The following is a 12,141-nucleotide window of genomic DNA, read 5'->3' as shown; positions in this document are numbered from 1 at the left end:
ACACCCGTCTTATTTACACCTGTTACCTGAATTGTGTTTTTACAGGGTGTCCTCCAGGAATGTATGGAGCAAACTGTGCCCTGAAGTGCGAGTGCAAGAACGGGGGCTCCTGTAATAGGTTCAGCGGCTGTGTGTGCCCCAACGGCTGGCATGGGCAGCACTGCGAGAAGTCGGGTGAGGTTGATTGTAATTTATCTCATTACAGGATTCTATTCACTTCTGGATGTACCAGGTGTGGAGCGGGTGAGCGTAGAACAAGCTTTAGCCAATCAGATCAGGATATGGACCACAGCAGCACAGAGTATTTCAAGGGCGGAGTGTGCTGATTTTGTGAGAGGTCATAGACTAAGAGTTACATAGTGGGAGGAGGAGCAGGGTTCCCCAGCAGCGCAGAGTATTTTAAGATAGGAGCGTGTTGATCTTGTGGGGAGCAGTGACCTGTCTACTCCTGTGATGATGTTAGTGGGGAAGGGGGCCGTGTCATCATGTGAGGAGGGGGATGGAGACAAATGAGAGGTCACAGACTGTAAGTTACATACTGGAAGGTTTCCACAGCAGAACAGAGTATTTTAGGAGAGGTGTATGCTGATCACTTACATAGTGCAAGGATCATGGTCACCAGCAGCACAGAGTATTTCAGTAGAGGCGTGTGCTGATCATGTGAGAGATTGTATAGTGGAAGTGGCCTCCCCAGCAGCACAGAGTATTCTAGTCTAGGAGTGGGATTTTTATGGGAGGTCACACAGTAGAGACTTACATAGTGGAATGGGAGTCCCCAGCAGCACAAAGTATTTCAGTAAAGCTGTGTGCTGATCTTGTGGGAGATTGCATAGTGGAATGGGCAAGGTCCCCAGCAGCACATAGTATTTCAGCAGAAGAGTGTGCTGATCTTGTAATAGACTGCATAGTGTAAGGAGAGTCCCCAGCAGCACAGAGTATTAATAACTGTACCTGAAATTTATACCCACCAGTGAGTTACAGTATTGGGGGGTCGGGGGGTGTAGACGATCTCACCGTATTGTTCCGTATTTTTTGACCTTGTTGTTCTCACTCCATGCAGATCATCTCCCTCAGATCATTGATCTTCCATCCCAGGTTGAGTTTAATCTGAATTCCACAGCGATCCTGATTTGCGCCGCCGCTGGGAAGCCACAGCCCGTGCGGGAGAGTATCGTGCTGCGCCGACCGGACGGTTCTGTCCTAAGCGTAAGTAGCGGAAGGTTTATAATGATTGACTCCACGGACAATAGACAGAACAATCAGACTTTATATAAGATCAGTGAGTGTCCCTCAGCTGGGACCCCCACATACCTCAGGAACGGTTTTTAAGTTTTAAATGCCCCTTCCCCCATTATACCGAATGTCCGGGAATTTACTGACGATTGGTAACCCTGATTAACACATCATATTTCTGGTGCTTTGGATGGTGCAAGGGTTAACGGAGATGTTTTATGGCGGGAGAATGCGCCTAGAATGTAATTATATTTACTATAAATAGGTCAGGAATTCTGTACAGGGGTCAGAGATCTGTTTTTCTGATACAAAGCCCCAAATCTCCTGCTTCAAACATCCACAGATACATGATAATATTCTGTCTACCTGCAGCCACCACTAGAGGGAGCTCACTGCACAGGGATTTATACAGCTCTCATTGACTTCTATAATAAATCTGTAAGCAGTAGCTCCCCCTAGTGGCAGCAGAAAGAATTTTATCCTTTAAATCTCATGAATGGCTCAGTGGGGGGTCCCCAGGTACTGGGAATCCCCCCTAAGTGCCCCCGTGGGCTATACAACCGGTTATCATTATATAGAGCGACATGTGATGTTGTGGGCCGTTATGTGGGCGGCTGGTACAGCTGTGGCCTGTTGATGATTTTTCTTCTGTCTTCTCCCCATCAGGCCAGTCAGGCTGTGCTGGACTCCGAACGTAGCACATGTAAGTTCAGTGTCCTCGCACTAACGCTGTCCGACCGTGGCTTCTGGGAATGTAGCGTCTCGACCAGCGGGGGGCAGGACAGTCGCAAATTTCAAGTCCTGGTCAAAGGTAAATTATTCTGATCATTGGTCTGGGATGCAGCCTGCAATCTACAACTGTCTGTATTCTGCTTCTTTAGTCTTCCTTATAACCTGGGGGATGCAAATAAATTTGAGGCCAGAGGCAAAGTGAACACAGACGCCCCCATGCGTCAATCCTAAAACAAAACCAATTCATTAATTACTTCATAAAACACAGTGCGACTTATATTATTATAATTTCAAGATCTCTATTTGCTGTCAGTGGGTAGAAACATTCCTGTTTACATCTAGAGCCTAAAAAACCTGCCCTGACCTAATCCTGCTCACACAGCTGCAGATTTTTTTTTTTTACAATGTATCACTGTTGGTAAGAGCTATCACCTTGGAGTCCAGCAAGCAGAGATCTTGAAAATGATGAGGAATTGAATCACAAAGTATATAAGAAAGTTGCAGAACTTTTTAACAATTAGACTGGATAATTTTCTTCTCATATCATGTATAAATCAGTAAGTCTGTATTCACATGTTGCAGTTTTGCCACGATTTCTGTGAAAACGCTGTGGTTTTGCAAAAATTGGTAAAATTTGCAGCAATAGATGCAATTTGACCGCAATGTGTGAAAATACCCAACAGTTTGGCACACAGGATGCAGTAAGTGGACAATAAGGGTATGTTCACACGGCAGCGTCCGTAACAGCTGAAATTACGGGGATGTTTCAGCCTGAAAACATCCCCGTAATATCAGCCGTAACGGCATGTGCAGGCGCTTGAACGCCGCGTCCATTACGGGCGTAATTGGCGCTGCTATTCATTGGAGTCAATGAATAACGGCTCCAATTACGGCCAAAGAAGTGACAGGTCACTTCTTTGACGCGGGCATCTATTTACGCGCCGTCTTTTGACAGCGGCGCGTAAATTACGCCTCGTGTGAACAGACAAACGTCTGCCCATTGCTTTCAATGGGCAGATGTTTGTCAGCGCTATTGAGGCGCTATTTTCGGACGTAATTCGGGGCAAAAACGCCCGAATTACGTCCGTAAATAGGCCGTGTGAACATACCCTAAGAAGTACAAATTACAACTTGCCATAAAGTGCAATCAGTTGACTCATCGGCCACCTGGTGGTCATAGCTGGTACTGCATGCTTTAGAACTGTTTAGTATTTTGTGAGATATTTTTAGTTTTTAGAAATATTTAGGCACCTATAATCTACTTTCCCACCATATCCCACCACAGTAAAATTGTAGCAAAGAAACATAATGAATCTGTTGCCCCCCCATTGATGCTTTAATCATCACCCTGTTCTCTCTGGGCAGTGCCGCCTAAACCTCTGGAGCCTCCACGCTTGCTCGTCCGGGGGAGCAGACATCTGATCCTCGCTCCGCTCCGTCATTTTACTGGAGACGGGCCGATTTCCTCCATTAAATTACTGTATCGACCCAAGGAAAGTACAAGCGACTGGTCCAATATTGTAGGTATGGGATCTTTCCTGAAATCTTATTTCGATGTGTTCTACAGCAGGGGCTCCTTTATTTCTACCTTTTTGTCAGATATTTGCATCACACAATCTGCTTTTGATTTTCCCTTCTAAGTTTTCCCAGCGCAGCGGCGCCCCCGACCAACTGGATGTTCTGGGAATTGCAGCCGACTCCATTCACTTGTATGGAAGTCTGTACTGCAGCGCTCGGCAGCGCGGGTGATTGGGGGGCGCCACTGTGCAGGAGAAACGGTGCAGGGGACGCAGAGCTAAATTAGGATCAGTGAGGGTCCCAGGGGTCGGTGACGGTATATCCTAGCGATCATGTAAGATGGGAATACCCAGATAAGTAATGTCATTCGTTTATGTAAATTATATAGGAAACTACTGGAACCTATATCTTCATACGGATTACATAGGACCGGCAGGGACCGGCGGGAAGATTAAATCAGTCCCAAATTGATCACAAGTTCATTTTCTCTATTTTCCAGTGGATCCAAAAGATAATATAACTCTGCCGAACCTGAAACCCGTCACTTCTTACCTGGTGCAGTTTCAGCTGAGTCGACCCGGAGCTGGAGGAGAGGGACCCCTGGGACCCGTGGCCGTGCTGCATACAGACTGTACAGGTAAATATGTGGACATACGGCTTTTACGTCATCAGCTTACTTCAGTTTGTCTGTATGTGGCCCGGACTGTCCACAGAACAGTCTCCAAGACCCAGAATGTCTCAAATATGCAGATAAAACATGCAGTACCAGCTATGACCACCAGCTGGACACAAATCGCACCTATATGACTTTATTTTTAATTCAAATTTAATTTACATTAATTTTTGCTCATCATAAAACGTTCTCCCTGGTTCCCTTTTTAGTTCCACAAATCTCCTACCGTTTTCTGTATACAGCTTCTATGCATACCAATGTGTCTCCATGGGTTACAGTATACAAACAAACCTGCAGTCATGTATCGGTGGAGTAAGATAGGAATGCAAAATCAGAGTACAAAGGGTTTATGTGTAGTCTGTAACCATGGTAACACATAGATCTGCACAGGAGCTGTATACAAAAAACGATTGGAGATTAACACTATTTACAAGGCTGCTTCAATTTTTTTTATGCATTGGAGTGATAAAAACTTGGTTGCAAAAGTCCACATACCCCTTAATTGTCTCCACCATCAAACTTCAGACCTCCAGAAAAGATACTGTATGATCTGAATTACTCCGGACGTGCCGGTAATGTTTAGTTTGTTGCTGTTTTTTCTATAGAACCCGCAGTGAAGCCCGAGATCAAGGGCTACTCCATAGAAGACCGCAACACGTTATACATAAACTGGCAGCTCCCCTCCTACAGCGCTGTCGGGGGCGGTTACCTGGTCAGGATTTACCACCCCGCCAACCGTCTTTTCCGCCAGGAGAACATAACCTCCATAGACGTCCTGTCTGCCCGGATTTATGGCCTCAGCTCCAAGACAGAATACACCTTCCGAGTCCTCATCTATCACTGCACAAGCCTGGGACCCCCGTCCGAGCCCTACATCATCATACTCAACAGCAAAGGTGGGAGCAGCTCCGTCCCGTCTCTGTCTCATGTTGGATTCTTCTGATCAAGACTTTTCAATAAGCTGAAAAAATTGTGAAAAAAGTTCATGTGTCTTCGGGTCCATGCCATAGTTTCCAACTTATGAAAAGGGACATCAGGTCTGAAAAACCCTAATCCTACTGACCCCAAACCAGACCCCCGAAATAAAGACCCCTGACCAGACCCTCTAAATATAGACCCAAGACCCCTAAACTTATACAGACTGCAGTCCAGACCCCTAAACTAATACAGATCCCAGACAGGACCCCCTAAATACAGCCCTTAGATCATACACTCTAAACTAATACAGCCCCCCAGACCAGACCCTCTAAACTAATACAGACTCCAGACCAGACCCCAAAACTAATACAGACTCCAGACCAGACCCCGAAACTAATACCGCTCCCAGACCCTCTAAACTAATACAGACCTAGACCCCCAAAACGAATACAGACTCCAGATCAGACCCAGAAACTAATACAGCCCCCAGACCAGACCCCCAAAACTAATACAGACCCCAGACCAGACCCCTAAACTAGTACAGACCCCAGACTAGACCCCTAAACTAATACAGATCCAGACCCCCTAAACGAATGCAGTCCCCAGACCAGACCCCCAAAACTAATACAGACTCCAGACCAGACCCCTAATCTAATACAGACCCCAGACCAGACCCCTAAACGAATACAGATCCCAGACCAGACCTCTAATCTAATACAGACCCCAGACCAGACCCCTAAACTAATACAGCCCCCAGACCTCTAAACTAATACAGACCCCAGACCAGACCTCTAAACTAATACAGTCCCCAGACCAGACCTCTAAACTAATACAGACCCCAGACCAGACCTCTAAACGAATACAGACCCCAGACCTCTAAACTAATACAAACCCCAGACCAGACCTCTAAACGAATACAGACCCCAGACCAGACCTCTAATCTAATACAGCCCCCAGACCAGACCCCTAATCTAATACAGACCCCTAATCTAATACAGCCCCAGACCAGACCTCTAATCTAATACAGACCCCAGACCAGACCTCAAAACTAATACAGACCCCAGACCAGACCCCTAATCTAATACAGACCCCAGACCAGACCTCTAATCTAATACAGCCCCCAGACCAGACCTCTAATCTAATATAGCCCCCAGACCAGACCTCTAAACTAATACAGACCCCAGACCAGACCCCTAATCTAATACAGACCCCAGACCAGACCTCTAATCTAATACAGACCCCAGACCAGACCTCTAATCTAATATAGGCTCCAGACCAGACCTCTAAACTAATACAGACCCCAGACCAGACCCCTAATCATATACAGCCCCCAGACCAGAACCCTAATCTAATACAGCCCCCAGACCAGACCTCTAATCTAATACAGCCCCCAGACCAGACCCCTAAACTAATACAGATCCCAGACCAGACCCATAATCTAATACAGACCCCAGACCAGACCTCTAAACTAATACAGACCCCAGACCAGACCTCTAATCTAATACAGACCCCAGACCAGACCTCTAAACTAATACAGACCCCAGACCAGACCCCTAATCTAATACAGACCCCAGACCAGACCTCTAATCTAATACAGCCCCCAGACCAGACCTCTAAACTAATAAAGACACCAGACCTCTAAACTAATACAGACCCCAGACCAGACCTCTAAACTAATACAGCCCCCAGACCAGACCCCTAAACTAATACAGATCCCAGACCAGACCCTCTAAACTAATACAGACTCCAGACCAGACCCCAAAACTAATACAGACTCCAGACCAGACCCCGAAACTAATACCGCTCCCAGACCCTCTAAACTAATACAGACCTAGACCCCCAAAACGAATACAGACTCCAGATCAGACCCAGAAACTAATACAGCCCCCAGACCAGACCCCCAAAACTAATACAGACCCCAGACCAGACCCCTAAACTAATACAGACCCCAGACTAGACCCCTAAACTAATACAGATCCAGACCCCCTAAACGAATGCAGTCCCCAGACAAGACCCCCAAAACTAATACAGACTCCAGACCAGACCCCTAATCTAATACAGACCCCAGACCAGACCCCTAAACGAATACAGATCCCAGACCAGACCTCTAATCTAATACAGACCCCAGACCAGACCCCTAAACTAATACAGCCCCCAGACCTCTAAACTAATACAGACCCCAGACCAGACCTCTAAACTAATACAGTCCCCAGACCAGACCTCTAAACTAATACAGACCCCAGACCAGACCTCTAAACGAATACAGACCCCAGACCTCTAAACTAATACAAACCCCAGACCAGACCTCTAAACGAATACAGACCCCAGACCAGACCTCTAATCTAATACAGCCCCCAGACCAGACCCCTAATCTAATACAGACCCCAGACCAGACCCCTAATCTAATACAGCCCCAGACCAGACCTCTAATCTAATACAGACCCCAGACCAGACCTCAAAACTAATACAGACCCCAGACCAGACCCCTAATCTAATACAGACCCCAGACCAGACCTCTAATCTAATACAGCCCCCAGACCAGACCTCTAATCTAATATAGCCCCCAGACCAGACCTCTAAACTAATACAGACCCCAGACCAGACCCCTAATCTAATACAGACCCCAGACCAGACCTCTAATCTAATACAGACCCCAGACCAGACCTCTAATCTAATATAGGCCCCAGACCAGACCTCTAAACTAATACAGACCCCAGACCAGACCCCTAATCATATACAGCCCCCAGACCAGAACCCTAATCTAATACAGCCCCCAGACCAGACCTCTAAACTAATACAGCCCCCAGACCAGACCCCTAAACTAATACAGATCCCAGACCAGACCCATAATCTAATACAGACCCCAGACCAGACCCCTAATCTAATACAGACACCAGACCTCTAATCTAATACAGACCCCAGACCAGACCCCTAATCTAATACAGACCCCAGACCAGACCTCTAATCTAATACAGACCCCAGACCAGACCTCTAATCTAATACAGCCCCCAGACCAGACCTCTAAACTAATAAAGACACCAGACCTCTAAACTAATACAGACCCCAGACCAGACCTCTAAACTAATACAGCCCCCAGACCAGACCCCTAAACTAATACAGATCCCAGACCAGACCCTCTAAACTAATACAGACTCCAGACCAGACCCCAAAACGAATACAGACTCCAGACCAGACCCCGAAACTAATACCGCTCCCAGACCCTCTAAACTAATACAGACCTAGACCCCCAAAACGAATACAGACTCCAGATCAGACCCAGAAACTAATACAGCCCCCAGACCAGACCCCCAAAACTAATACAGACCCCAGACCAGACCCCTAAACTAATACAGACCCCAGACTAGACCCCTAAACTAATACAGATCCAGACCCCCTAAACGAATGCAGTCCCCAGACCAGACCCCCAAAACTAATACAGACTCCAGACCAGACCCCTAATCTAATACAGACCACAGACCAGACCCCTAAACGAATACAGATCCCAGACCAGACCTCTAATCTAATACAGACCCCAGACCAGACCCCTAAACTAATACAGCCCCCAGACCTCTAAACTAATACAGACCCCAGACCAGACCTCTAAACTAATACAGTCCCCAGACCAGACCTCTAAACTAATACAGACCCCAGACCAGACCTCTAAACGAATACAGACCCCAGACCTCTAAACTAATACAAACCCCAGACCAGACCTCTAAACGAATACAGACCCCAGACCAGACCTCTAATCTAATACAGCCCCCAGACCAGACCCCTAATCTAATACAGACCCCAGACCAGACCCCTAATCTAATACAGCCCCAGACCAGACCTCTAATCTAATACAGACCCCAGACCAGACCTCAAAACTAATACAGACCCCAGACCAGACCCCTAATCTAATACAGACCCCAGACCAGACCTCTAATCTAATACAGCCCCCAGACCAGACCTCTAATCTAATATAGCCCCCAGACCAGACCTCTAAACTAATACAGACCCCAGACCAGACCCCTAATCTAATACAGACCCCAGACCAGACCTCTAATCTAATACAGACCCCAGACCAGACCTCTAATCTAATATAGGCCCCAGACCAGACCTCTAAACTAATACAGACCCCAGACCAGACCCCTAATCATATACAGCCCCCAGACCAGAACCCTAATCTAATACAGCCCCCAGACCAGACCTCTAAACTAATACAGCCCCCAGACCAGACCCCTAAACTAATACAGATCCCAGACCAGACCCATAATCTAATACAGACCCCAGACCAGACCCCTAATCTAATACAGACACCAGACCTCTAATCTAATACAGACCCCAGACCAGACCCCTAATCTAATACAGACCCCAGACCAGACCTCTAATCTAATACAGACCCCAGACCAGACCTCTAATCTAATACAGCCCCCAGACCAGACCTCTAAACTAATAAAGACACCAGACCTCTAAACTAATACAGACCCCAGACCAGACCTCTAAACTAATACAGCCCCCAGACCAGACCCCTAAACTAATACAGATCCCAGACCAGACCCTCTAAACTAATACAGACTCCAGACCAGACCCCAAAACGAATACAGACTCCAGACCAGACCCCGAAACTAATACCGCTCCCAGACCCTCTAAACTAATACAGACCTAGACCCCCAAAACGAATACAGACTCCAGATCAGACCCAGAAACTAATACAGCCCCCAGACCAGACCCCCAAAACTAATACAGACCCCAGACCAGACCCCTAAACTAATACAGACCCCAGACTAGACCCCTAAACTAATACAGATCCAGACCCCCTAAACGAATGCAGTCCCCAGACCAGACCCCCAAAACTAATACAGACTCCAGACCAGACCCCTAATCTAATACAGACCCCAGACCAGACCCCTAAACGAATACAGATCCCAGACCAGACCTCTAATCTAATACAGACCCCAGACCAGACCCCTAAACTAATACAGCCCCCAGACCTCTAAACTAATACAGACCCCAGACCAGACCTCTAAACTAATACAGTCCCCAGACCAGACCTCTAAACTAATACAGACCCCAGACCAGACCTCTAAACGAATACAGACCCCAGACCTCTAAACTAATACAAACCCCAGACCAGACCTCTAAACGAATACAGACCCCAGACCAGACCTCTAATCTAATACAGCCCCCAGACCAGACCCCTAATCTAATACAGACCCCAGACCAGACCCCTAATCTAATACAGCCCCAGACCAGACCTCTAATCTAATACAGACCCCAGACCAGACCTCAAAACTAATACAGACCCCAGACCAGACCCCTAATCTAATACAGTCCCCAGACCAGACCTCTAATCTAATACAGCCCCCAGACCAGACCTCTAATCTAATATAGCCCCCAGACCAGACCTCTAAACTAATACAGACCCCAGACCAGACCCCTAATCTAATACAGACCCCAGACCAGACCTCTAATCTAATACAGACCCCAGACCAGACCTCTAATCTAATATAGGCCCCAGACCAGACCTCTAAACTAATACAGACCCCAGACCAGACCCCTAATCATATACAGCCCCCAGACCAGAACCCTAATCTAATACAGCCCCCAGACCAGACCTCTAAACTAATACAGCCCCCAGACCAGACCCCTAAACTAATACAGATCCCAGACCAGACCCATAATCTAATACAGACCCCAGACCAGACCCCTAATCTAATACAGACACCAGACCTCTAATCTAATACAGACCCCAGACCAGACCCCTAATCTAATACAGACCCCAGACCAGACCTCTAATCTAATACAGACCCCAGACCAGACCTCTAAACTAATACAGACCCCAGACCAGAACTCAAAACTAATACAGACCCCAGACCAGACCCCTAATCTAAGACAGACCCCAGACCAGACCTCTAATCTAATACAGCCCCCAGACCAGACCTCTAAACTAATAAAGACACCAAAAATATTAGCTCCTATGTGTAGAAATTTTTCCTTCCCTTTTCCCTTCCCTTGGTTGAACTTGATGGACATGTGTCTTTTTTCAGCCGTACTAACTATGTAACTATGTAACTATGTAACCTTTAAACTAATACAGACCCCAGACCAGACCTCTAAACTAATACAGACCCCAGACCAGACCTCTAATCTAATACAGCCTCCAGACCAGACCTCTAAACTAATACAGACCCCAGACCAGACCTCTAATCTAATACAGACCCCAGACCAGACCCCTAATCTAATACAGACCCGACCAGACCTCTAATCTAATACAGACCCCAGACAAGACCCCTAATCTAATAGACCCCAGACCAGACCTCTAAACTAATATAGCCCCCAGACCAGACTTCTAAACTAATACAGACCCCAGACCAGACCTCTAAACTAATACAGACCCCAGACCAGACCCCTAATCATATACAGCCCCCAGACCAGAACCCTAATCTAATACAGCCCCCAGACCAGACCTCTAAACCAATACAGCCCCCAGACCAGACCCCTAAACTAATACAGACCCCAGACCAAACCCATAATCTAATACAGCCCCCAGACCAGACCTCTAAACTAATACAGCCCCCAGACCAGACCCCTAAACTAATACAGACCCCAGACCAGACCCATAATCTAATACAGACCCAAGACCAGACCCCTAAACTAATACAGACCCCAGACCAGACCCCTAATCTAATACAGACCCCAGACCAGACCTCTAAACTAATACAGACCCCAGACCAGACCCCTAATCTAATACAGACCCCAGACCAGACCCCTAAACTAATACAGACCCCAGAACAGACCCCTAAACTAATACAGACCCCAGACCAGACCCCTAAACTAATACAGACCTAGACCAGACCCCTAAACTAATACAGACCCCAGACCAGACCCCTAATCTAATACAGACCCCAGACCAGACCTCTAAACTAATACAGACCCCAGACCAGACCCCTAATCTAATACAGACCCCAGACCAGACCCCTAAACTAATACAGACCCCAGAACAGACCCCTAAACTAATACAGACCCCAGACCAGACCCCTAAACTAATACAGACCTAGACCAGACCCCTAAACTAATACAGA

The 12,141-nt window shown here is 47.0% G+C and overlaps 1 protein-coding gene across 1 annotated transcript in view; it reads left to right on the top strand.

Annotated features, from left to right (window-relative positions):
* The window catches only part of TIE1 (tyrosine kinase with immunoglobulin like and EGF like domains 1), a 49,547-nt gene that overhangs the window by 14,762 nt on the left and 22,644 nt on the right, over positions 1-12,141 (top strand). Inside the window, exons 7-12 of the mRNA XM_075832668.1 lie at positions 46-174; positions 1,061-1,206; positions 1,900-2,044; positions 3,331-3,489; positions 3,983-4,120; positions 4,762-5,052. Coding sequence (XP_075688783.1) covers positions 46-174; positions 1,061-1,206; positions 1,900-2,044; positions 3,331-3,489; positions 3,983-4,120; positions 4,762-5,052 — 1,008 coding nt within the window. The remainder of the gene's footprint in view (positions 1-45; positions 175-1,060; positions 1,207-1,899; positions 2,045-3,330; positions 3,490-3,982; positions 4,121-4,761; positions 5,053-12,141) is intronic.

This window comes from Rhinoderma darwinii, chromosome 7 (assembly GCF_050947455.1).
Source record: "Rhinoderma darwinii isolate aRhiDar2 chromosome 7, aRhiDar2.hap1, whole genome shotgun sequence".
NCBI classification, from domain to species: Eukaryota; Metazoa; Chordata; class Amphibia; order Anura; family Rhinodermatidae; genus Rhinoderma; species Rhinoderma darwinii.
This window is presented reverse-complemented; position numbering and strand designations above follow the sequence as displayed.